Source organism: Pipra filicauda, unplaced genomic scaffold, assembly GCF_003945595.2.
Source record: "Pipra filicauda isolate LSUMZ 115617 unplaced genomic scaffold, ASM394559v2 scaffold25_size4600443_pilon, whole genome shotgun sequence".
Classification (NCBI taxonomy): domain Eukaryota; kingdom Metazoa; phylum Chordata; class Aves; order Passeriformes; family Pipridae; genus Pipra; species Pipra filicauda.
In genome coordinates, this window is record NW_024104376.1 from 392311 (window position 1) to 420022 (window position 27712).

Consider the following 27712-nt stretch of genomic DNA (forward strand, 5'->3'; position numbering starts at 1 on the left):
GTGCTTGTGTTTTGATACAGCTTCCAAATTCCAGTGTGATCTATAGCCCATTGAATGGTGAGATCTGGTGCCTGCCAGAACAGCTGGGATTTTACCCATGCTCAAGCTGTTGTAGGCTATTGCAGGTCACTCCCAGGTAGTCCAGGCTCACTGAAGAGAATACTGTCATCCGAAGAACTGGCCTGTAGAATGGCTGAAATCTTAGAAGAGGTTATCCTAAGTGTCTCTAAAACAGACATACAATTAGAGGCCAGTACAGCAAAATGCTGGCATTTTGAACTGCTTTTGCTCTCAATTGAGGATGAAAAGCATTTTGTTTTATTAGGTTTAGTTGCAATATCAATTTCACTTGAAGCCTTGACGTGTTCCTCAGATGCTGTTAGGTTTACAGGATCGTGGCTATCTATCTCAGCTCTCTGCCCTAAGCACTTCAAGGATGCTGCTGCTCCCCAGCTGCTGCTCTACAGATAATTCCCCGCACTTCGCTGTCTCTTTCCTTGTTGTTGCTCAAGACACAAAGTGGCTTCCTTTCATGATATAAGCAAGTGATTTGGGAAACATGTTGCGTTAAAGCCAAGGCTCTGTTTAGCTAGCCAAACACATGGAAAAACAATTGCACTTTTGTCTGTGCAAACAGAGAGCAGCTGTTTGTCTCAAATGCGCAGACCATTCCTGCTCATGACAGGCTGGATAACGGAGGGTGCTGAGGGTGCCCTGCATGAGTCTGTCTGCCCTTGTAACTCCCTTGTTTGGACTGTCTTAGGGACTGTTTTCACCTAATATGAGCCTTGAAGGAACTACATTTAGTTAGTTTAGCATAATTATATTTGACCATGTAAGTAAACCGATATATAGTTTTTAAGTTCTTTATTCATTATGTGTGTTTTTATTTTAGCAATTCTAGTTTAGTTATAGATATATCAGAAAAAAAAAAAAGAGGACACCCAAAGGTCAACCCAAGCATAAAAAGACATTATTTCAAAGCTTAGACTCTATGTTCTTCTGACTCTGATGCAGTATTTCACCCAGAGCAATCTTTAGCCATTTGAGTTATTTAACATTTTCAGAGCTGTTCTGTGGTAGGTATCAAATTGCAGTATACAATAAAAATGCTTATAAAGTTAGACGTGCAGTCACTGGTTTGCTTTCCTGATGTGGCCCAGCCTGTCTCAGCTTTACCTGTGGGTATTTCTTGCTGGGACTCACATTAAGTCAGTGATTTTACACACCAATTCCCAATTAGAGCCATGGAAAGCAGTGACCTATATTTCCCCATTCCATATTTATGGAAGGTTTGCATTTCAGGGTATTAGCTCCTTATGTTATTACTCTCCATATATCTACACATAATGTTAATTTACCTTCATGAGTAATTCCAGTTTGCTGTGTCAGTGTTTGTCTGACTGATCAGTTGGGGAAACTCTGCCACTTGCAGAGCTGGACTTGTGTGCAGCCCAAAAGCCTCACACTCCAAAACAAGAGTTATTCTCATGGACTCTTAGGTCAGCTCTTTTCCCCCCCTAATTTGTCCACTCTGTTTGTGGCTTTTGCACAGCAGTGGTTTTATTCTCTTCCTGGTGAAAAAAAAAGAACTTAAATTCCCATTGATTCCCATCAGTGGGAAAGGAGGGAGGGAGAGACTATCTGAACCAACAATGAGGCCCTTCTACAACTTTTTATATTATGTGACTTATTATGTTATAAAATAAATATTAATTTATTAGACGCATTTATGATTTTTTGGATTATATAGTTTTTAGTTTGTTGTTTAATTTCTGCTTTTTTTCAGTTGTAGACCAACTTGTTTGCATACTATAAGAAATTCAGACTCTTTTTTAAAAACAAAAGAAATATGTAATAAGTGCACATAATGAAAATATGTAATGAAGCCTTGCTCAGGCAAACCTTCCATAGCAGACTGCAGTCACAGATCAAGATGGAGCACAAGAATGATGCACTTATTTTTGTAATTCTGTAAATGGAGCTGGTTTTCTGTGCTATGCTACCCAGTTTCTAGCCCACTGATGGAACAGTGTAAAGATTGAAGAAGTTCACCCCTTGAGAGAGAAAATCCTGTGTTTATGCAATACCTGGATACTTGCCTACTCCCACACCACCCACTCTACAGCCAATTACACTTTTGCTAGAGATATTTACAGAGCTGAACACACAGCTGTAATTTATTCTGTTCCATCCAGTTACCTCAGTTATGTAGGAAAGGCCATTGTATGATTTTTTAACCTTCCGGCGACATGCAGTAGATTGCGAATTGTGAGGTTCCAGCTTTGCTTTACTAATCCTATCAAGATTGCATGAATTCTTTTAAAAAAAAAACACCCAAAGATAAAAATCTAACTGGAAACATAGCTTTTAGGACCTCTGATTTTCATCTCTTTTCCTCATTCCAATGTGACAATGTAAAGCTTTAGCAGAGTGGGAGCAAATACTTCAGTGCTGCCTGTGTTTGCTTTTATGTGGAAGGTTAGTCTTAGGTCTTGGGCTTTTCTGTGGTAGCACATTCAGCATCTTCATGGCCTGGGCCGTTTGCTGAGCATGGAGATTCCTCTGTTTTATGGCTATGGGTGACCTATTAAAATAGAAGATACTTTGTATCAGCATAAATGTGGATTCCATGTGTAAGTATGTAAAAGAAGCAGCTGAGCCCTGCTCCCTCTTCTCCTCCATCCTAGTTCACCTGCCCCAGATTTCTCTATGCTTGTTCCTGCTACCATAACATCCATCTTGCCACTGATTTCACTGAGACTTTAAGTTATCTGAAAACTCAAGCTGAAGTTTACTGATCTAAGTGTAAGCTGCTGCTAGGAGGGTCGATTCTATCTTCACCTCCTTTTCATCTCCCTCTTTCCCTTTGCCTCAAACCAGATATGTATCTATTACCTCCTTCCTCCATCCATGTCAGGCACACCAAGGAACTTATTTTGCCTGGAGACAAGTCCTTTCATTTATTTATTTTTGCTGGCATGAGATGAAAAGGGAGCAGTGCCTGGCTTTGGTGCACTGTTCCGAGCCAGCACAAAGGGACAGGAGCACCTCTTGGGACCACAGGCACTAACTCCTGCTATTACCTTCCTCTCCTTTGAAAGAGGTTTGGTATCCGGATCCACAGACTTCTTGGCAATTCAGGCTGAGCTTTTTACTGGCGGAAAGGGTTGTGAAGTCCCAGATCAGATTACTGATCCAGCTTTTAATAAGCAAACCTTTTCTTTCCATGTTTCTTTTAAAAGTAAAATTAGTTTTTTACACCCTGAGGAGAGGGGAACCTCATTCTCTGATGTTGTCACTAAGGATTTTGTGTACAAATCCATGGTATGGTGTGTGAGATAGAAGATGATGATATAGTAATTAACTTGGAAGATTTATTGAAGGGATCTAACAACTGGCAGGGCAAACCTGCATGGTTACCAACTTGTAAATAGCTCCCTTTCTAATTGGTAACTGCAACAAACAGCATAAGTTTTTGTTCCACTGTGACAAAATAAGAGCCTTAAATGGGAGTTTTTATCTTTTCTCAATTCCTTTGTATTTAAATTAGGTTTAAAAAAATGACACCTTGATCTCCATCTGTTCACTTGAGAGTGCAGTGGTGCTCGGGAGGCAGGAGTGGGAGCAGTTGTTCCCAGCATCTGCAGAGGAGCAAGGGGAATGCAAGGAGGGAAGGATCCCATTGGAAGGATACCTATTCCTTTAAAACATTGGAAGCTTGGATGTCCTCTTCCTCCTTGCTGAAATCTGGAAAGCTGTGTTTCAGATGTTATGTTCTTGTAGCACCTAAACCTTGTCCAAATTTTGCTGAAATCTGTCAGCAAGACAAGAAAAGCCAAAGCATATATATTGCCTCTTTAAACAAGCTGTGGCAAAGACTATATTTCCTTTTTTTTTTTGGCTTTGCTTTTCCCTTCTCAGTATCAGGAGTTCAGTAACCTTCCCAGGTGAGAGCTGTGGCCATACCACACGAACCAACCAGTAAGTTTTCCATTTTAGAACTGGTCCAGAGTTTTTAAAAATATCTATAAAGTGTGAAAAGTTTGATTTGTTTGGTATCCTGCTGAAGACATCTCCAGGTCACTAACAATTGCAAAATGTAAGTCCTCCAGCCCTGATTTCATGGTGTAGTGGTTTGGACCTTGTTTTCCCCGGAGGCTGGGAGAAGTGGTAGACCCCAAGGGGTGGAAACCCCTGGAAGTTTTGAAGTTCTGCCCAATGGGCGCTCCTGCAGAAATGTAAACATACCACAACCAGACCGGAAAAGAAGAGTTGTGGTTTGGTTGTTGTTGGAGAGGTGGCCATGTTGTAGAGCCACGAGGTAGGGGCTCTGAGCCCCTTGGGGCCTCTGGCCCCCTCCCAGGCCCTGGCTGGGGGCTGCAGGGACCTGGAACAGCATAAAGCTGGGCTAGGTGCCTGTAGTATGCCGGGAGATGTTTTCTCCATGGGCGCAGAGCAGCAGCCGACACTGACCAGAGAAACAGTGGCAGAGAGCCAGAGATAAGAACCTGAACTGAAGAAGCAGCAGAAGCAACATGCAGCACTGCAGAGGAGACTCCTGGAAGGAGAGCCGAGGAAAGGAGAGCCAGCAGCTGAGAGCTACAGAGTTCTTGGGGGTAAGACTGATACCAGATCCCCAAAACTCCTTTGAGACCTCCTGGAAGGAGGAAGATGATGGACTCTTACTTGAAAGAGCCTTGAAGTGCGACATGCACTGTAGAAAGGAGCTAGAGAGCTCCGAGAGGAATGCAGGGGGAGTTGACCTTGGCTCTCCCCCCTTGCACTGCTGCCACGGTGGCAGCCTGAGAGACAGGGCACAGAGGCCCTGCAAGAGATACCAGACTGTCACGAAGACCCCCCTGTGTCTTCGTGATATGACGTGGTGAAACGACCTTGTCTGGGGTTACGAAGACCACGGAAGACCCCTCGGTTGTGAGGCGATGGGGCCGGGGGAGCTTGAATACCTCCCTTGTGGATGCTGGCAGAAATCCAGCTATCAGCTGCTGCATGCATGAGAAGAAGAAACCTGCTGCCTTAGAAGATGCTGCTGTTCAGAGACTGGAAGGGATCTGTCCTTCTTTCCCTCCTGGACTTTTATTTGGAGGGGAGGAGAGATCTGATCCATTGTAAATACTATATGTCATGGTAGAGATAGTTATGATCATGTGTATAATGTGATATGGTATTTATTTGTACAGTCATTGTAATATATTCCCTTTTCCCCACTTTGAGTCTGGTGTGTTTTGTCTGGAAAAACCTCTCTCACATTAGGTTGAGATGTGGGAGGGGGAATGGAGCTAGGGAATTGGATGTTGGGGCTATCTCAAACCATGACATAAATGGTAGCAGAGGATGGTTGCGAACCATCGAGGGAGAGAGATAAGAGCCATGATGCTTGTGGTAACAGAAAGAGTTTTCCAGACAAAACACAGACTGTACCATTGTAGAGTAAGTAAGCCTATAGTAATGTAAGTTAAGTATTAAGAGTAGAGTTAAGTTTGTGATGATGCTATATTGATGTGTAGTAGAGAGATTTTGATTATATTTTAGTTTATTGACGATTAAATGTTGATTAGAGTTTTTTTCCAGTTGTTGTGATATGTTGACATTTCGCAGGAGCGAGGGGTGGAGTGTTGTAGTGGTTTGGACCTTGTTTTCCCCGGAGGCTGGGAGAAGTGGTAGACCCCAAGGGGTGGAAACCCCTGGAAGTTTTGAAGTTCTGCCCAATGGGCGCTCCTGCAGAAATGTAAACATACCACAACCAGACCGGAAAAGAAGAGTTGTGGTTTGGTTGTTGTTGGAGAGGTGGCCATGTTGTAGAGCCACGAGGTAGGGGCTCTGAGCCCCTTGGGGCCTTTGGCCCCCTCCCAGCCCCTGGCTGGGGGCTGCAGGGACCTGGAACAGCATAAAGCTGGGCTAGGTGCCTGTAGTATGCCGGGAGATGTTTTCTCCATGGGCACAGAGCAGCAGCCGACACTGACCAGAGAAACGGTGGCAGAGAGCCAGAGATAAGAACCTGAACTGAAGAAGCAGCAGAAACAACATGCAGCACCACAGAGAAGACTCCTGGAAGGAGAGCCGAGGAAAGGAGAGCCAGCAGCTGAGAGCTACAGAGTTCTTGGGGGTAAGACTGATACCAGATCCCCAAAACTCCTTTGAGACCTCCTGGAAGGAGGAAGATGATGGACTCTTACTTGAAAGAGCCTTGAAGTGCGACATGCACTGTAGAAAGGAGCTAGAGAGCTCCGAGAGGAATGCAGGGGGAGTTGACCTTGGCTTCCCCCCCCTCGCACTGCTGCCACGGTGGCAGCCTGAGAGACAGGGCACAGAGGCCCTGCAAGAGATACCAGACCGTCACGAAGCCCCCCCTGTGTCTTCGTGATATGACGTGGTGAAACGACCTTGTCTGGGGTTACGAAGTCCACGGAAGACCCCTCGGTTGTGAGGCGATGGGGCCACTTGATACCTCCCTTGTGGAAGACCAGCTATCAGCTGCTGCATGCATGAGAAGAAGAAACCTGCTGCCTCAGAAGATGCTGCTGTTTAAGAGACTGGAAGGGATCTGTCCTTCTTTCCCTCCTGGACTTTTATTTGGAGGGGAGAAGAGATCTGATCCATTGTAAATACTATATATCATGGTAGAGATAGTTATGATCATGTGTATAATGTGATGTTATATTTATTTGTACAGTCATTGTAATATATTCCCTTTCCCCCACTTTGAGTCTGGTGTGTTTTGTCTGGAAAAACCTCTCTCACATTAGGTTGAGATGTGGGAGGGGGAATGGAGCTAGGGAATTGGATGTTGGGGCTATCTCAAACCATGACACATGGGGGCCCATAAGGAAGGGTTCTTACTGACAGCATGGCCTGATATTTCATATGAATCAGTTTCTCACAGGTCTCTAATGCAGATTATACGTAAGAAACAGATTGGTTTGCTAACCACATGTGGAGAACTTTCCTCTGGAAGATCACAGTGAATTTCAGAATATCATAATGAAACAATTATAAGTTTGAGCTACTCAAACTGGCCAGCTGATCCTTGTCCCTGCAGGATTAGTAGGACATGAAAAAATAATTTATTTATAATTATTGAGGATGTCTGTAGAAAAGAAATTTAAGCAGGCTGCATTTGTAATGGATTTAGTTTTAATTTTGCATTAGCATGAAGAAAAGCAAAAATATTAACGTTGGGCTATACTTCTTGAAGTAGTTAGATTGTCAATTCTGGTATGAATTTTATTCTGTAAAATTGTCAAAATACACTTTTCTTTAGGCAGCTCTGAAAGAAGTTATACTTAGAAACTTTTATTTTAGTTCGCAGGGAAAATTGCTTAAGAACTTTCCAAGGTTGAAAACAGCTCCTACATTTGCCTGAATTTGTCATTTCTATTTGATGCTAATAAGGTTTAAAAAAAAGACTGAAAAGAAACCCATACGTTTTCCATGTATTTTGGGAATGGTTTGCCTTAAAGTTAAAATTATCACACCAGATGATAAGAAGAAATAGTAGTCAAGAAAGCATGTCCTAAACTATCCAATAACTGTATGTAAGTCAGTGTACATACAAACCATGAACAATAGGCAAAGGGTTAAATTCAGTCTGTCTCATGGTGGATGACTGAGCCAGCCTTGATTCAAACACAGCTTTCTCAACTACTGCTTCTTTCTGTGCAATGTGCTAATAACTTCTGAAGTACCCTGGTCTCAAAGGCCTTGCAGTAGGACATGGCCCTAGTTTGAGCTGTCAGCTGCTAGAAATCTGCTTCAGATCCACACAGAGTCCAGGAGTGAAATCCTGGCTGCTCCAAAGTGAAAGATTAGTGCAGCATTTTTTAATATTTTCCTTCATACAGTTGCCACATGTACAGTAATATTCACACCGTCAATGGAAATTAATTAGTGGCAGTGTTTTCAGAATCTCTTTATGCTGTTAATTGCTGATGCCAGAGCAGCTATCAGTACCAAACAGCCCTTGAAACCTTTCCATTTGACCTTGGTGCTGTTGGAGGAGAAAACTTGAGTGTACCGGCAGAATTTGTGCTTTGCAGTCTTAGACCTTGAATGTTCCCATTACTGCCTAGATAATTGTGTAAAATATCAGTGCTGCTGAAAAATAGCATTTTTGCCACTATCTTTACTGTGTCATTGCGTAATCTAGCTTTGTATTCAAGAATTTCAAGCCTACATTGTATTTAGTAACATTGATTTCTTTGGTACTATTTGATCTGTATTTGTAGCAGTGTTTATACTCTCTTTCTTAAAGAGAAGTTAACAAAAAAAATCCTGGCACTGAAATGTAAATGATGAATCCATTGAGAATTAGAGCCTTAACCTCCAGCCACTGGAGTGGGGTGCACACATCTGCTGCTGTGGAAAGGGTGGTTCCTCAGCCACCTCCAGCCATGCTGCCTCCTGCCAGTCGTGTTTCTCTTCACTTTAAGCTTTTTTTTTTTTTTTCAATTTATGTCAAAGTAAGGTGGGCATGTAATCATGATCTTATTCTACTCTTTCAAGATACATTTTCTGTTGACTGTGCGTATCTGTTACTTCCTTCACAACCCATGATGAATGGTTGGGCTTACTGCATCTGTAAATTTAAATGATTTTTAGGGCTGTCCCAAAGAACTTTGCAATTATCTCTTGAGCCAAACTCTACAGTGGGAATTTCCAGCTCTTCATAATCTTTTACAGCACCCTTCTAAAAAGTGTGCCTTGAAAAATAAAGGAAATTTTAATAGGACTTTTAAATACAGTTAATTCAAAGAAGTCCAGCAAGCAAGGCCTAGCTCCATAGGGAGAGGCAACTAAAGCCTACAGTGCCTAAAGCACAAACAGTGCCTGAATATCCAAGGAACCAGGCTAACTGCCTATCCTCCAAGAACATTCCTATTGCATTCATAAATATTAAGGTCATCCCCAGGCAGAACTAACTCAGAATTAGTGACAGGTATGCAATGCTTTTATTTAATACTTGGCTTTAAGGTAATTGCGCAATTCCACACCCGTGCATGCAGCCAGTCTCTGACATCCCGTAGAAGCATCCTGCAGTGATCCTCATCCCAGCTCCTGAACAACACCGGCTCAGCTGTCCAGCCCTGGTGCAGGCAGCTCCTGCGAGGGAGCGGGGCTTTGGTTTGGCCAGCGGGCGATTCTCCCAGCAGGAAAATCAAGGGGTGTGGATGTACATCTGCAGGGCAGCTTGGCAAGGTTGAGGAGAGGCAGGCAGCCAAGGCTTGCTGTGGAGGAAAGAGCAATTACCAGTGAGGGGGAGGAAGGGTTGTACAGCTCCAAGTACAGCACAATCCCGATTTTGGCCAGTAAACATTACGGTAACTGATTATTCTCGCCTATTCTTGCTGTCTTCAGTCCAATGGTAAATGGCATGACAAATCTTTGCTATCTTCCTTAAACAACAGGTTTCCAGATCCTTTCTGTTCAAATGTAAGCCCAAACTGGAAGATTACCTTTTTATGGAAACACCTGGATTTGTTTAAACTTTCTGTACGTGCCATGGAAAACCCACAGAAAGACAGAGGTGCCTTTTCTGCTATCCTTGCTTCCGTGGGCTGCTGTTTCCCATGGCATGAATTGAAATACTCAACAATAATGTTTATTGCTGTAACACTTAAATATTTGAAATCAGTTAAGGGAGGATTTTTCATCTGACTGTTACTTTATTTAACTGTTATTAGTTCTGTGGTTTCTAGGTTGCCACATCCTGACCAACAAAATGGTCAGAATTTATTCTGGGCTGTATCATTTCTTGAAGTCTAAGGGATGAAAAGGGATGCTTATCTCCTGTCAAGCTCCTTGGAGAGCTATGAGGAAATGAGCAATAAAATGTTCTTTGAGGCTCTTTTAACTGTAGTTTATCATCTATTATAGTTACTGATGTGTGGAAACCGACAGAAATACTTTACATGTTTATGGTTACAAAGCCCTTAAGAGCTGTAGCTATGGGCTGAGCACTTACAGCTTTTTGAAATTTGTTTTTATAAATATAACATTAAATCATTGTGATTTTGTAAACCAGTTGCCTTAAGAAAACTCCTGAGATAATAATATGTGGGTTGATCTACTCAATCAGGGCTGGTTTGTGGGTACTCGCTTGCTCTCACTTGTTTTCCAGCTCCACCAATAGAGCAATGCAGGGGGTGGGCTTTTTGGGGGCAGGGCTGATGATGGCCAAAATGCACGAAGCAGCACTGCATTTTATTTCACCTCGCTGGATGCTGTGCTGGATGGGAAATCAGGGTGAGGAGAAGAAAACTGGGTGAGTCAAGGGCACTCAGCATAATGAAGGGCTCAGGACTGTGTAAACCTCTTTCCCCTCCTTAGGACTGGAGGACACAGCAAATGGCTCCGTATTTCTTTATCCCTGAGGGAACCAGATCTGGAATTTGCAGAGACTCAGTCCTCAGGAGCACTAGTCAAGCGATTACTATGGAGAGAGCTTTCTGCCCCAGGCTGGCTGGCCCTTCATTACAATTTTCTGTTCCTCATGAGTCTTTTCATACAATTTTAGGACAGGACTGCACTCTTCTCTGAGTGCATTTCTCCTCTCTGCATTTCTGTTCTCATCTGGCTTGGGTGGACTTCTTGCACCTAATCCTCTCCAGTGGAAATGATGAAACTAAAAAGCCCTTTGGATCCAGTGCAAAGGATGGCACAAAGGGGACTGTTCTCAGCATTGCTGGTTAATAGTACCGCCAAGGGCATGCAATAAAACAAACACATTGAGAACACAGACGTGTCAACTCTTGCCTTCTGCGTAAGAAATTCACTCTTTGGCATCCAGACTGCTGTTCACACTATGGTCGAGCCTGCACCGTCCACATTTACACCGTAGCAGCCCTGTATGGGTGAGTGGCTTGTCTGGAAAGTCTGTTCCTCTGCCAGGGATGTTCCCCGGAGGCCCCTGAATGCCCCTGACATGATCCAGCATGCAGATTTATCCATCACACACTTGCATGCCTGTCCCTGGCCAAACACAAATCCCATGCATTGGGATTCCAGTAACTCAAGAAGTCTGAGAATATGCAGCAGTAAAACAAACATCAGCCATTCAACTTCCAAAAATTGCATTAAGCCAGAAGAGACAATGTTGTTTCTGAAGGTCTGTTTTAAATCAACCCAAGTATTATTCTGAAGCTAGGGCTATAATTCAGTAAAACTTGATACAATCTTGGAAAGCCATAGAAAGCTTTAGGAAATACCACTGGAAGTTGAGACCTACAGATACAGCAAGAATCTGCATTTTTAAACTAAATAGACATGCCACTTAAATAGTAATTGAAGCACACTGCAGAGGATGAAGGGTTACCTTTTCAACAAAAATCCTTACATTTAGAAGTCTTTGTCTGCATGCAAAAACTGAACCATTTTCCCAATGCTATTTGCAGCGGAAATATTCATATAGAGGAAAGGTACATCTATACTGCCATGGGAGTTGGCTCGGTGATATTGCTGATTGCCATACTTTGTTGATCCTTTAAGCTACCAGGAAGACTGACTTCTAGGATATTCAGCTCTGCAGAGGAGTTTGGAGGATAGGGGGTAAGGTGCAAGAGAGAGGTCAGCCCTCCCTTCAGGGGCTGCTGCTCCTGCTCTAAGGAGAAGAGATTAAAATAATTTGTGACATTTTTGATGAAATGTTACATTTTTGGATTGGCTTTGCCTCCTCTAGAATTTTCCTTAAATGAAACATAGATAGCTACATTCTGTCCCTTTTGCACAAATACTGAGTTTCACTGCACATTTTACTTGTGAGGGAAGGTGGCTGATGCACAAAAGTTAAATGACTTCATATGTAAGAAAATCTATTTTAGAGCTAGCATTGAAGGACACTAGAGCTGCTTCCCACCTCTCCTGCATCCATTTCCGTCTTGTGTTTCTGCCTAAATGGGAAGGGTAAAAAATCATAGACTCATAGAATTGTTAAATTGGAAAAGATTGGTTGGTTTAATAGCATCGAGTCCAACCATTAGCCTAACACTGCCATGTTCACCACTAAACCATGTTCCCAAGTGCATATTCACATGGGGGTTTTTCATGCTTGCAGGGATGGTGATTCCGCCATTTCCTTGGCAGCCTGTTCCAATGTCTAACCACCTGTTCAGTGCAGAAATTTCATTTAATATTACAGAATGAATTAGGTTGGAAAAGACCTATGAGATCATAGAGTCCAGCCTATGAACTAACACCGCCGAGTCAACTAGACCATGGCACTGACTCTCCCCTGGTGCAACTTGAGGCCATTTCCCCTCGTCCTGTTACTTGTTATCTGGGAGAAGAGACCAACTCCCACTTTGCTACAGCTTCCTTTCAGGTAGTTTTAGGGAATGATAAGGTCTCCCCTGAGCCTCCTTTTGTTCAGGCTAAACAACCCCAGCTCCCTCAGCTGCTCCTAAACAGACTCGTGCTCCAGACCCTTCACCAGCTCTGTTGCCCTTCTCTGGACACGCTCCAGCCACTCAATGGCTTTCTTGAAGTGAGGGGCCCAGAACTGGACATAGTATATGAGGTGTGACCTCACCGGTGCCGATCACTTCCCTGGTCCTGCTGGGCACACCCCCTTCTTGGCCACGTGGGCACACTGCTGGCTCACGTTCAGCTGCTGTTGACCAGCACCCACAGGTCCTTTTCTGTCGGGCAGTTTTCCAGCCAATGTTCCTCTAGCCTGTAGCGCTGCAAGGCATTGTTGTGACCCAAGTGCAGGACCTGGCACTGGGCCCTGTTGAACCTCATAAAATTGGCCTTGACCCATCAATCCAGCCTGTTTGTATAAAAAAAAGCATGACAATTTCTAGTGATACTTGCTTCATAGCTTCTTTCTTATAGACTCAAGATGACGTATGAGTAAGATAACCTTCTTGTTTTCATTGAAACATCAGGACGATATTATTGTTCCTTTAGGCTCCATATTTTTATCATTAAAAACACAGATCTAGACACTACACACATTTTTTGACCTCTTCACCAAACACAGTAATATTATGATTAGACATAAAGAAGGCTTAATGTCTTTGAGGAATCAATATTGTCTTTTTTTTCCTGCACTTTTTTTACAATGTTGATGTGACTTTTTCTCTGATTAACTCTTTTAAGATATACAGTGATGTTGATCAGAGTATTTTTGTCAAGAGTTTTTTAGCTGAAAATGGCCTACAATGATACAAAACTTCCTATATTTGAATTTGTTACAGCTTTTAAAAAAAAGAATTAGCATATCTGAAATTAATTAATAAGCCATAGTTACTGAAGGAAACTAAAACCAGTTACATGGCAGTGACATTTTAATCTCTCCTAGTACTGACTTCATCTTCCATGATATTATTTCCTAGAATTTGGATGCTTTGATCTAGTGAAATAATCAGTGCAGACTTTGCCCTAAGCCTGGAAACATGATGCATATTTTTAATGTGACTACCAAGAACTGACTAAAATGTTTTCTAAGAAAATGTTCAAGACAAACTAAGGACAACAGATTGTAATAGCCAGAGCTGTCTTCATAAAATCATAAAATGGCCTGGGTTGAAAGGGACTTTAAAGATGTGTCCTCTGCTGTGGACAGAGACACCTTTCAGTAGGCCAGATTGCTCAGGGCTCCATCCAATCTAGCCTTCAACACTTCCGGGGAGGGGGCATCCACAACTTCTCTGGGCAAGCTGATCCAGTGCATCACCACCCTCATAAAAAGAATTTTTTCCTCATATGTAATCTAATCTACTCTCTTTTAGTTTCCATTCCCCCTTATCCTGTCACTACACACCCTTGTAGGCTCTTTCTTGTAGGCTCCCTTCAGGTACTGGAAGGCTACAATTAGGTCACTCTGAAACTTTATTTTCCAGGCTGAACAAATCCAATTCTCTCAGCCTTTCCTCATATGAGAGGTGCTCCATCCCTCTAATCATCCTGGTGGCCCTCCTCTGGAGTTGCTCCAACAGGTTGATATCCTTGCTGTGCTAGGGACCCCAGAGCTGGATGTCCCATATTGTTTGCAACCCACAATTGATATAATAAAATATCATTGTTATAAGAAGAAAAATCTCCTTTTTGTGAGAAAAATTATTGATGTGGGACCTCAAAATTCCACAGATTTGAAACTCGCAGTGATATTTCAAAAGAAAATATGGAAAATTAACTCGCGAAATTAATTCTAAGAAATGTGGGGTTTCTTAAGAGTGCTGAATGAGATGGTATGAAGAGTTCTGGAGGGTTTGCCTGCTCAGGAGTTGATAGTACATCTGTGTAAATAACCTAACAAAAAAAAAGTCTAATGCCTAACTGGTTTTGGTGCTTGCTTTCTCCTCAGGTTTGCCAGTTTGTTGTATCTGTCAACGGCCTCAATGTTCTCCATGTGGATTACAGGACAGTGAGCAACCTCATCCTGACTGGCCCTCGAACAATTGTGATGGAAGTGATGGAAGAAATGGAGGCCTGAGAAGGCAAAAAACCTTCTTACTGGATATTTTTGTGAGAGAAATGTCGACAACCATGAAGTGACATGAGATAAGGCAGCAGGACGTTGCTGTGTCTAAATAGATGATTTTGCTTTTAGGGGAGGGGACTCTCTTTCATTTAACAATAATACCACTGGTGATTATGCTAAGATGTGAACAATAGATACCAGCAAATTTTCACTACAGACTTCTCTTTGCCTGACAGAAACAAGATTAAGGCCTTTAGATTGTCCAGCCATGTCTGCATCAGCCAGAATGGTTTCCAACCTAAGAAGTTTTGCATATTATCTCATAGTCCACCACTGGATCAGAGCACTTCAGGAAGTGAAAGAGCCAAACACGATGGGGTCAGTATGTCACAGATGGTTTGCATGACATATTTACATTGGTAAGCATCGACCTGGTGTCCAGCTTTGTCCCTGGAGCATGTGCAGTCACAGTTGCTCTCTCCTTGGGCCAAGGGACAGTTGACTAAATGCTGGCTTGATTGCAATCAAACACAAACGAACTGCAAATGCATGAAAAAAAGGTGTCTGTGCTCTGTAGATGATACTCTGGCCTGAATGTTTGGGCCTAACTGAATACACGGGTTAGTCTAGAAAGAAAATGGAAAAACGTGTGGTACTTTTACAAAATCTGCCTTTGAAAATTGGTCTTTTGGTTTCAATGCCTGCACACTGGTTTAGGTTCTTGAGTATAAGATTGATTTTGAGGTTTTTTCCATATCTGTAAATGAAAGGTGCCTCAAGCTTGCTGTTTATCACTTTGGAGAAATTTTGGACACCTTTATTCCTAAAAGAAGAATATTTGGCAGGTTGCAGTGGAAAATTCACAGTGTTAGCATTAGGAATGATACATCCACATGTTCCACTAGCAAGAGTACACTTCAAATTGAAGCAATGTACTTGAATGTACATTAAGCTTGTCAGCACTTTCCAATCATCTGATGTTTTGCAAAGAACCAGCTTGCCACATGAGCTGCATTTGACACTGTTACTAATAAAACATTGTATTTAACTGACTCTTACTCTTTTTCAAACAGTAGGGTTTCTTCATTGATTAAAAAAACCCCATTTATACAAATTCCATATTCTGCAGTTAGGTGACTCCTCAGCTTGATGACAAGGGGACTGCATGGGTTTTCTTTGATCTTTGAATGGGATAAATACATTCTTCTCCACAAAATTATAAATGTATTTTGCAGACTTTCTCTGCTGTCTAAATTTTACAATTAAAGCTTGACTTTCTGTATGCGCATACCACAAATCATTCAATTATGGGGTGGGGAAAGTATTTTTTCCTCAAATAATGTTGCAATATGTTTTATATTAAAAATGTTCTCACTAAATAAATTGCTCTTTCAGTATGTTTTTGACTTACTCAAACACTTTTACATCAGAGATACGGCAAGTCTTCAAAATCACACGTGCCTGCAACTTTGTAGGTAGAAGTCCCGGTGTTCTTTATTCCTGATACGGTATATCTGTGGTTGATTTTTCACCATGAAAACTTCTCATATTCCACTAATATGCAGCAGTGAAGAGAAGTATGAAACTGCACCTGCTGACTTGATATTAACCAGGCACAAGAGTGTTTGGAGGATTTGTTCACACTATCATCTGCTATGACAGTTGTTTGTCCCAACTGTACCTCACAAAATTTTGTAACGTATGTACAACCCATACCAGGTTATCTTCGTCAGTTCATCTAAATTAAACAGTTGGGCACATAATGATATATGAGACTGTAACAACTGTCGATGGTATCCACTTGGAACAGTTGGAAAAAATAATTCCAGAAATGTTTCAGTATGCTACAAGTTTTTTGATTTTGCGAATCCAGGAATGCTTCCTCCCCCTCCCCCCGGCTTGTTTTGGTGGCTTGAGTGGTATATACTTTGTACCTCTTTAAAATATAAATTCTGCATGTTAGGCTAAGTTAAATATTAAAATGTAAAGGATTTTCTTAGCAAAATGCTAACGATTCTCTCTAATGCCATTGTGGATTCTTCTGTATTACATCTCTTGCCTTAGTTAATATTCTGCTACAAGTTCTCTGTAGCTTACAGATAATTAAGAAACTGGGTCAGAATTGTGCTTAATAATGCATTACAGAGTGCACTTTAGGCTGGAGCAAAAAGAGTGGGAATGGGGGCAGGGAAAAATCTGTGCATTTCACTGTGTTACAGATTGAAGATGGCATCTTGATTTGCAAAATACATTAGTCTCTGTCACAATTTGAGCACGGCTACTTGCCTGCTTTTAATGGGGATTTCCATGTGGTGTTCTCAACTTGATTGGCAATCCAGATTTTAATTAATTCTTTCCCTCTTCAATGTGACAAAGGTATTCAAATTATCTCTGCAATGAAATTTTGTATTTTTGAAAAAAGAATGCAAAGTAAACAATTAAGCTATGTGATGTATCATTTCCAATTAAGTTGCAGTTTGTCTGCACACAGTGCTGCATATGCTCCAAGACATCCCACAGGAGTCAGTGTCAAAATCTCATGCACTTCAGAGGGCACAGAATTTTGAATATAACAGACCACCTTGCTTCCTGCAAAGTGCCAGGGGAAATGTAAGATTATTCACAGAAGTGAGGCATTTCAAGAGATGCATGAATATCACAGTGTGGACTGAAGCAAGAAGCTAGAAAAGCTAAAAAACCCCCTGGCATCAGCTGTAATAGCTTCGTTAAAAAGATAGGCATTTTTGTAAGGCTTACTCTCTTATGTGATCACATTTTTGGTTACTACAGATCTTGTAGATCTTCTAATAAATCTTTAAGCCGTAATAATACAGATTCATGCCACCTCTCTGCACATGTACATTTGCAAAGCATTTATGAAACATCTTCAAGCAATATAATATTTAATTAAATTCAAGTAGCTGTTAAGATAATTGGAGCATTAAATCAGGGCAATATTTCTTGTATTTTTCTTCTGCTATATTTCCTACAAGATACATTATATTTGTTATCTTCATCAAGATTAAATACCATAGGTATAGGATTGAACACAACTGTTTCCACAGCTAATCTCATGGACGGCATTTAATTCATGAAATGATGCAATAAACCACTTCAGGTGTATCAGAATTTAATTCTCTGCATTTTAGGTCTCCACAGAAGCCAAAAATAAAATTTTCAGAAAAAGACATAGTGGTGTCATGGCAACATCTGAAATACGAGGGGGTCTGTCCTACTATACCCTCTTCTATGAGATTACCTTCAGGAAGAGGTTTGGGAGGAAGAAGTCATGCAGCAGGACTGCTTCTCTTGGTGTTTTTCTTTGGTTTTTGGTTATATGCTCATTGATAATCACAGAGAGCTAGGGATGTGTCAAATGCTGTCCCACAATTAGTGGTTTAATGGTCAGCAGGTCCCCTTAGCACAGTCTAGATCTCTAAGAAAATTGCCCCAGTGTAGTTCAGAGAATAATGTGAGACCTGAATTTGGGCACAGGGGTGCAGGCTTAGTTGTGCCTCTTGGCCTTAGGACCAGAGAACAATCCTAATTTTATGTACTAACATAGACACAGTCACAGAGAATAGTCTGAGGATTAGGAAGAAGAAGCAACTGACTTCTGCGCTGACAGCTATGATGCATGGAGACTTCCTTTTCCCTATGGATGGAAAGAGAATGATCAAATTATGGGGTAATACTCTAATAATTTCAGATAATACTTGGAATTAAATACTAATTTTAAACGTTAATTTTGCTAAATAAGTATTATTCTAATTTTAGAGACAGGAAAAGTGAGACAACATGTTTTGCAAAAATGTTTGCCTAATGCAAGACAGACCAAGAAATCAATTGTTGCAATTATGAGTATTTTCTTCCCAGTGTATAATTAGAACTAGACCACTTGTGTAAGTAAAAAAGCATGTGTATGTCACATGTATAAGTACAGCTAGACCACACCACTCTTCAAAGTGAGAGAACTTCTAACCTTTTACAATGAAACTGCCATTAAAGGTTTCCATAAACCACCCTTTTTAAATTTGTCTTTCTTTATCTGGTGAGTGATGTGACTTACATTTTTCACTTATATGTGTTACTTATAAAACCAGAAGTAGTAACTCCCAATGCAATAATTCCCTTTGTATACACACAGTGCAGATAAAAATGTCCAAGAGAGGCTGAGTGATTTTAAACCATTAACTTTTTCTACAAACTTCTACATAAATAAATATTTATACATTAATTTTTAATAGGAGCCATTAATGTAACAGGGAATTTAAGAATGTCAAAGGATATCACAGGAGTCAGTGATACAACTAATTTATACTATAAAGGCAGTGTTTCATGCTTAGTTACTTAGTCTTTGTACTTGCAGTTCCTCAGGAAAACACAGAGATATTCAGAAGGGAATAGCTGTAACTGTCAAACTGAATGTCCTCTAGAAAAATGGCTGTTGTTTTGCAGTTAGGTATCCATTCTCATATTGGCCATGGGAGCTGTGAATTTCCAGTACTGTCAAAACTCAAATTTCATTAACACACACTTGAAATAAAATGTTTAGCTTTAAGAGCACATGTTTGAAACAGATATTGTACTCTAGGAAGTGCAAATCTTATACAAAAGTATAAATCTTATAGAAAAGTATAAGAAGTGCCTCTTATACAAAAATGCTGCCACCTACCCATAGGTATCCTATGTCAAAGTAGCTCTTGCTGAACTTGGAGTACAACAGTTGCCTGCTGGTTTCTTTATGGCTTTGTCAAATAATAATAATTTCTTTTCATAATTTGCAGTTCATTTGCAGAGGAAAATTCTCTTTTTATGTGCAACTTCCCACTTCTGTTCCTAAGGCACTTAGGTCCAGAGACGTTCTACAAGATGGTCACTAGACCATGGTACAGAGATAGCTATTGGTATACTGACCACTTCAAAGAGTCCTTTACATCATGCCTGAGCAGCTGAACGCCTCCTCTCCTGAGAAGTGCTCCCACTGCTCCTGCTGCTGCTCCTGCTGCATGCACCCAAGCAGGCCAAACTGGGAAACACTGGTCTAAAGGACAGTCCGTGCCCACCAGGTTGTTTTGCCTTTACCAGTGATTTATAGATATATTTAATTTTCTTTCCCATTCTTCTACTTCTTTTGCCCCATAGTTAGTAATGGTCCCGCTTTCTGCTTCCAGCTCAAAAATTGGTTCTGGAAGACCTTGATGACCCTGCTTTTTTTGTATTTTTACTAGTCTGTTTTTGAGTGTCTCTTTATTATGATGACCATCACTAGCTTTTCATAAATTAGCAGTGCTTATTTATCAAGTCTAAGATTTCAGGAAAACAGGTGAACTGGCTGCTGCTTTACTATCAAATGTTAACTCACAAATAAAAAAAGCCTTGACGTAAGAGAACAAAATAAGACCAAGTTATCATAATGATGGAATAAAATTCGTGTGAGATAAAAAATGCCACCACATCTATTAATAACAAACCTGCATATGATTCATAACACAGTATGGGCCATAGCTTTCATGGACTTTCTCAGATTATGAGAGAAAAGATGAGGGGCCTCCAAAGAGCGGGTTTTCTTTTGACCTTCTGGATAAGCTACCAGAGACTTCCCTCCATCACATATGGCCTGGAGCACAGCCTCCCAAACATAGCTGGGGTTAGAACCACATAAACTCATGTCTACACTGCTGACTGTAAATGACTAGAGACTTTAATAATTCCATTTTATGCCTTTCCCTTCAGGTTTTAGAGTTTCTTTTATTAAACAGAAAAACAATTAATTTCTCCATCTATACAATTAAGAAATGCTCCTGAAGAAATGCTCCTTTCCCCTCCTTATGTTTCTGGTGGAATGTGTGATGAACAGAAATCATACTTTTCTGTTTGTACCCAAACACAAAGGGAATACTTGTTCTTACCTGCAGTTCTCAGGAAAACCTCTTCTGAGCCTCCCTGGGAAAATATTACCTGAGCAAAACCTTCAGTATGATGCCTATTATTAGGTAGCTGGAAAATACATAGTATGTACAAACTTTTATTTAAAAAAAAAAGCAAAACCAAAAAAACAAGTTAGCTTGTATTAAAATTCTGGTTAATGATTTTAAAGTAGAAGCAAAATTATTGTAGCCCCCAGAAGAGCACCCATTCTGCAGGTGAAGTGATGGGGTGTAGTGTGGAAAGGTTCTGTCATAGAGCATAGAATAGTTTGGGTTGGAAGGGAGGGACCTTAAAGATCACAGAATTACAGAATCACAGAATATGCCGAGTTGGAAGGGACCCACCGACTCCTACTCCTGGCCCTGCACAGGATCATGTCCCTGAGAGTATCATTCAAACGCTTCTTGAACTCTGTCAGGCTTGGTGCTGTGACCACTTCCCTGGGGAGCCTGTTCCAGTGCTCAGCCACCCTCTGGGGAAAGAATCTCTTTCTAATATCCAACCTAAACCTGCCCTGACAACTTCAGGCCATTTCCTCAGATCCTGTCACTGGGCATCACAGAGAAGAGATCAGTGTCTGCCCCTCGTCTTCCCCTCACAAGGAAGTTGTAACTGCAATGAGGTCTCCCCTCAGTCTCCTCCAGGCTGAACAGACCAAGTGCCCTCAGCTGCTCCTCATACGGCTTCCCCTCAAGGCCCTTCACCATCTTCATTTCCCTCCTTTGGACGCTCTGTAATAGCTTAATGTCTTTTTTACATTGTGGTCCCCCAAAACTGCCACAAAATTCAAGGTGAGGCCGCCCCAGTGCAGAGCAGAGTGGGACAATCCTCTCCCTCGACCGGCTGGTGATGCTTTGCCTGATGCACCCTAGGACACGGTTGGCCCTCCTGGCTGACAGGGCACTGCTGACTCATATTCAACTTGCCATCGACCAGGACCTGTGCTGTGGGCAGTGACACCTTCCACTACACCAGGTTGCTCAGTGCATCATCCAGCCTGGTCTTGAACACTGCCAGAGATGGGACATTCCCATAATGTCCTGTTAAGTTTCTTAATAGCATCACTGAAAGAAAAAATATGTTGTAATTTTATGAGTAAATTTACAATTTACGTTCTTAACCCTGTCTTCTCAATAAGAACAAAGTTGTAATTAATGCTTTTGCATTTAAGAACATTCCAGCATAGAACACAGTACATAAGAACATAGTAAAGATATACATTTGTTTGTGAAATATCTCAGTTTCAAATATAACAAACTTCTCAAAGGAAACACATCCTCTAAAGAAAAAGATTTTAATTTACTTTATGAGGTAATTAAAACTTTTTTAATATCTTGTATTTATAAAATATTATATATACGTGCAAACATTTTATCAACTAAAAACAAATACAAATGCAGGTTTGACTGAACAACTGTTTTGTCAATGGAGTCCATCAATGGAGCTAAACTAAGCTCTTCATGTTTATTAGCAAAAGTTTAATTAAGCGTGATGTTGAGCAAAGCCTGGGAAATACATTACACTCAGAAGAAGTGCTTAGTATGTTGCAGGATCAGGAATCCATTTAATTTCTGTTCTCAACGTGCCCTAACAGCCTGCAAAGCTTTTCTGAAAACATGATAAGATTTTCTTAAAGCTCATTTAAAAATTGCAGGTGGAATGTACTAGCTTTTATGGGTTAACTTGGAAAGGAAGAAACATGAACGTATTTAAGATCTTAATGTTACATTTTCCTGTTGCCTGTTTTGTTTTGTAAGTGTTTTCAGCTCAACTGCTTTTTAAAGATGACTTACTGCACCCTTTTGTTTTTTACTACAGTTGGGAAGTGTGTGTGCTTAGTTTGTTTTGCCAGAATAAACAAGACCCTGTTGAATATGAAAGAATTCAGTATTTCAATTTCTATTACACTCCATCAGACAAATCATCTATTACAAAACATGTTTAAAAGATGCATTTACAAAACGGTGCTGAGTTACTCTCTTTAATGTTTGATTTTCATGATAAAATGTGTGTTACACTTTTCAAATTTTGTTTCATTATCCATTGTACATGATTGTATTATTGTTCATTCTCCTAAAAGATTATTTTCTGGGGGTTATTGATTCACCTTCCTTATAGCAGCATCCATATTCAATTCCAGAGACCATTTAAATATAAATCCCCTTGACCTTACCTCCTACATATTTAGAGAATAAAAAAAATCATCTCTTCTGGTTCAGAAATTGTAATTTGGAAGATGAAGGCACAAAAAACATTTACCTTAACTCTCACTGATGACTGTTTCTTTTGCAAAAACCAGACAATGCTGTCTAATGTGCAAAGCTTCAGGAAGTCATATAATACAGGAATAAAAACTTTATGATTGGGACCAAATTGTCCACATTTTAAAGGCTCTTTGATGATACCCTTTTCCAGTAGTTATCATGATTAACTCCTAACAATGGGCTTCTGATTGCAAAGATGACCTTTGGAACGTGGGTTAATGCAGTGCTCTTTTCCCAGAACTCAGATAGTCTGAGAAAACATCACAGCAGGGTGATGGCATCTACTTCTACTTATCTAATTAGAATCTGAGCTCAGAAACCAGGGGCTTGGTTCTGTGGCATACACATAAATGTCAAGTGCCATCGAAGATGCTTTTAGGGCATTTGAGACATTCTTATGTAGAAGAGAGGACCTTCAGGGAAGCCCATGACTCCTCGAAATCACATCTAAAGACTAAGTCCCAGAGGATGTCTTAAATACTGTAGGACACTTCAAATTGCATTAGACACCTATGCATGAACACCTGAATGACATCCCTAATAACCACCACTTAAATTCAGCCAATTCAATTGTCTCACTGCTGGTAATTTTTTGGAGTGACCCAGCAGTATATTCAATTAGCACTGTTGATCGAAAAGAACATCCTGGCTGTCCAGTGAGTTCTCTGAGTAATTGCTGCACACTTGTACCACACAGAACTGACTGTGATGATGTCCAATATTAAATCTCCCAAGAAATGTGTCTCTTTTTCCTTCCCTCTTGTGCTTTTGGTCAAGACGCAAAGTGGCCTCTCACCCAAAGATCTCTTTGTTTCTGAATTGTCTATTGCCAGTCAAGGGGACCAGAGCCATTTGTTAGCTGAGCTCTAATCTGCATATATAAATGATCATATATAATTACTTTCTGCATGTTTCCTGCTTTTTAGGTGTCACTGTTTTTAAGCTGTCCTGAAAAGCATTAATTTTACCCAAGGAGACACAGAAAGGCAGCAACTGCTCCCATTAGGGAAATGGGATCATAAGAAGGAGTAGCAGCTACAGCAGTCACAGAAGATGAGAACAGAGGCAGAAGCAGCTGAGTATTTCCACATAAACCTGAGTCTTATTGCACTGGTTGCAATATGACAGGTATTGTAGCTCTTGGGTGTCTTGAGGTATTTATATACCGCCCACACACTTCAGTAATGGCTCTCCCTACTATGTTTCTTGCCCCACAGTCAGTCCCATCTCAGTGTTTGACATCTCAGCCCTTGGTGCAAGGGGAGCTTCTGCTCACTCCCTGTAGCAGAAGGGGCAGAGGCAGTGTCCAAAAACAAATAAGGAATTCAAAGTGAAATTTATAAATAATTTAGGTGCAGACATAAAAATAAATTAATTTAAAAATACCTGTTAACCCACACAGGTGTTTGGAGGGCCTCTGGCATTGAAGATTTCACCACCAGTTACCGAATGTGCTGTAACTGTAGCTTTATTAGCTGGCTTATGGTGTTCATCATGTTCATGTTCTTCATGGCTTTTCAGTTCAGGGTCCCCCACTCCCAAAATCCACCATTCTCCAAGTGCCACTAAATGAGCTCCACCATAAAATCCATGTGGATGACCTGGATATTTAAGGCCATCATGGAAGCCTGCAGAGGAGTAAAGCTGAAACCCAGTCTCCTGAGACCTTGGACAGTTTGCAGCCTGCAGGACAACCCTTCAGAGGGGAAGCAAGGCACACCCCCTTCAACACAAAAGACAGCAATCCCCTGTATTGACTGCAACCCAGACTCCATGGCTGTAGAAAAATATTTCCCTTTATGTATTTTGAATCTTCTGTAGCCATAAATTTGTTATTCGCAACCTTGTATGTCCAGTTTTGGCAGATTCTTGTCACCAGTGTGCCAGGGGACACGTGCAGTCAACCCGCAAGTTCCTCAGCTCCACAGTCCCCTTCAAGCTCCTCCCCAAGCTCTGCTTCCTCCCAGCCTCTCCTGGTGAGAGGCTCCCTCTGCAGCAAGCCCCAGTGCCAAGCTCCACAGGCTGCCAGCTGAGCTTGCCGAGGGCTGGATCAGGCCCTGGTCCCCGGGCGCTGTGGAAGGTGTGGGAGGATGTGGAGGCCAAACCTCGCACTGCCTTGCGCAACCTCCCCGCGCAGCCAGAGCCATGTTTACCCAAGCAAAGCCACAAGAACAGCCTGTGGTTTGTAGAGAAGGCAGTTGTACAGAACACCCTCAGCAGCATGTTCAGTTCTGGGCTCGATTTGTCCGGCACATTCCTGCCTGTCGCTAAAAGCAAGCACCGGGAAGCCTTTTCAAAGGAATAACTTCATAGCTAAACCATGAGTATTGCTACACCTCATACAATATTTTCAGTACAATAATATAAGTGGGAATTTGTAAATAAATATGACACGTTAACATCTTTTGAACTATGACAATTGTAAAATGTGGGTTTCACTCTTGCAAAAAGATTGCAAATTATGAAGAGTTCAGATGTTTAATGTCACCTTCATTAATAATTCTAATTTTGTTACTGACATTAGTCATTAAGTCCTAGAAATCTTACACACTCACTAAGCAAGTGAAGAAAATTAACACCAGTTTAACAAATAGTGTTGAAAATTGTTTGAGAATGCAGTTAGGCAAATAACAATAGTGACTATAAATATTTATGGTGAGCTTCTGTTTTATTTACTCACTCAAAAATCAGGAATAGTTCCATTAAGTGTACAAAAATGCCACCTGACTATAAGATTAGAAGCAAAATTACAATCTGACTTCTTACTGGCAGGCTGATTTTAACAGCAGAAAGATAAGACAACTCATATTTAGGAAGTTATTTTGTAAATCTGAAGTGGACTTGACCACCAAATGCAGCCTTGGTTTAAAAAGAAATACTACTGAATGTGAGAAGCACAGATTGGACTAAGATGGTTCCCTAAATCGCTCTAGAAAAAAAAGTCAACAAAACCCAGAGTGGATTATCCTCGTGTCAATACACACGGATACACGAGGTAGTGATTCAGCATCACTAAAGCACCAAGTCAGGCACTTGTTTTAATGGGCCACTTTCAGTGTGGCACACTAGGCTCTCACCTGTGAACCCAGAAATAAGCCACAGCATTGCATTATCACAGTGTTACTCTGCTGAGAAAATGTTATATCCTATGAAAGATTTTATAAGTTTCATGAGGAAAATTTTTGAAAATTAACAGAACCTACACAGCATTCTGAACTTACTTGTCTTATGAATGTAGTACTTTCTGAACATGGCAAGTGGCCATAGGCGGATTTTTTTTAAAGATAAAATGTAGTAAGAATGTAACACAATGGAGAAACAAAGCTGTTCTTAATTTTTTTCCCAGTTATTTCTTTTTTCTGTAGTGTGCAGACGGTAACTACAGAAGTCTTTAAAAATATCAGCAGATATAATGCAAAGAAAATGAACTTCAGACTGTAAAGAAGGGCAGAAACATGATTTTAGGGAATGTACCTTTATGCTTCACAACTGATGCCAGTAACAAAATGCCTGTTCCTCTTTCTCTGATACAGTACAGAAGCAGCTAATGGACAGATATCTAGATGGTTCTGCATCACCTGGTGGAAAACTGCTCAAGGAGAGGTCCTGTGTGTGAGAGCTGAGCCAGAAGATTACAGAATTTCCAAGATGCTTATAGCTCACTTTGAAATAAGCTGATCCTATTCTCTCTTTTCCCCACCAGTGAATTTTGCTCTTGATTCTAATGGAAAACAGTGAAACTCCAACCAAGTTGCTTTTATCAGTGCAAAGATTCAAGTCCCTATTGCAGGATCCTACAGTTTGCATATTTTAGGTCCAATGCAGAATTATTTTACTGAGGAAAGCTCATTGTCCAAAACTGCACTCTCCTGTTCAGCTTCCCAGACTTTCCAGGTTGGCAGCCTGAATAGTGACAGAGTGCAGGGAAGATGAGAGGGGGAGCCTTCCAAAGATTAATATCAGTCACAGAATAGTCTGACTCCCCCATGGAGAGCTACCTGTGCTATATGGGAGACAGGAAGGCAAGGTATTCCTTCAGCTGGCTTTGGGAAAAAAGAATCGCATAAGATAAAATAGGATTGTGATGCATCTTGATGTAGTTGAACTGCTGTCTAATTGTTTGTATACTCAGTCTCTTCCACAGGCTAATATTAGCTCTAACAAAACAGCATATGCAAAAGCAGTATGAACATACGGTCTGTTACTACAAGGACTCACATGCTCGCTTCTCAGTGCAAAAGCATTCAGAGCTTCCAGATTCTAAGGACTAATTCTCCAGGTCAAATGTTGCTATTTGAAGGGACAGATTGGCTGATGGACCAAACAGAAGAAATTCCTGTCCAAGTGCTGGACAATAACAACAATAATAGATTTATGATTAGCTAATATTTTTGTTATTAACAACAACAACAACATTGTGAAATGCCCAGTGGTCTAAAGTAGGTGTTTGGGCTATTCTTCCAAGACTGCAAACCACAGAACAAGATTTTGATTCTGTAAGATAGTGAAGAACATGTACTATTCCATCATTATCTCTGAAGATTATGTTGTAAGAAACACTGTGTAAGAAACAAGACATTATTTTCGTCAGAGCCTTGTAACCTGTCTGACCTTAAGCACTGTGTTAATTTAAACAAGTCATAGACAAACTTTTTTCTGTGCACTGCAAGACAAAGAACTTTACTGTGGCCAGTGCCAATACTACAAGGACATTTAAACTAGAATTCATGAAGGTTGCCACCAGTAAATTAAAGATTACAATAGGGTCCAAACAAAAAAAAAATATAAAGGAAACCGCAAAAAAGCAATGACATGGGGATTACAGTGCTAGGCCAAGAAGCCTGAGGTGAGAAGTCGGTTACTACAGTTTAATAAACAAATACTAAAAAGAGGTGGACTCACGGATGGAGTGTTGCCAAATGTCCTGTTCTTACCTGAGTTTTGTGAAAAAAATAATTGAGGTGATGTTCAGGGCAAGATTCAGATGCTGCAAAAAGTTTAACAATAGCATAAAATACAGAATCTGAGTGTTGAGAGTGAGGGAAAGAAAAAAAGAAAAAGTGCTAACCCAAAAGCT

At 40.9% G+C, this 27712-nt stretch overlaps 1 protein-coding gene across 2 annotated transcripts in view; it reads left to right on the forward strand.

Annotated features, from left to right (window-relative positions):
* The window catches only part of DEPTOR (DEP domain containing MTOR interacting protein), a 78862-nt gene extending 61967 nt beyond the window's left edge, over positions 1–16895 (forward strand). For both annotated transcript variants that reach the window (XM_027726948.2, XM_039382181.1), the window contains one exon: positions 14324–16895. In XM_027726948.2, the coding sequence (XP_027582749.1) occupies positions 14324–14452 (129 nt within the window). In that variant the 3' untranslated portion in view covers positions 14453–16895. The remainder of the gene's footprint in view (positions 1–14323) is intronic.
* Positions 16896–27712: the final 10817 nt, after the last annotated feature.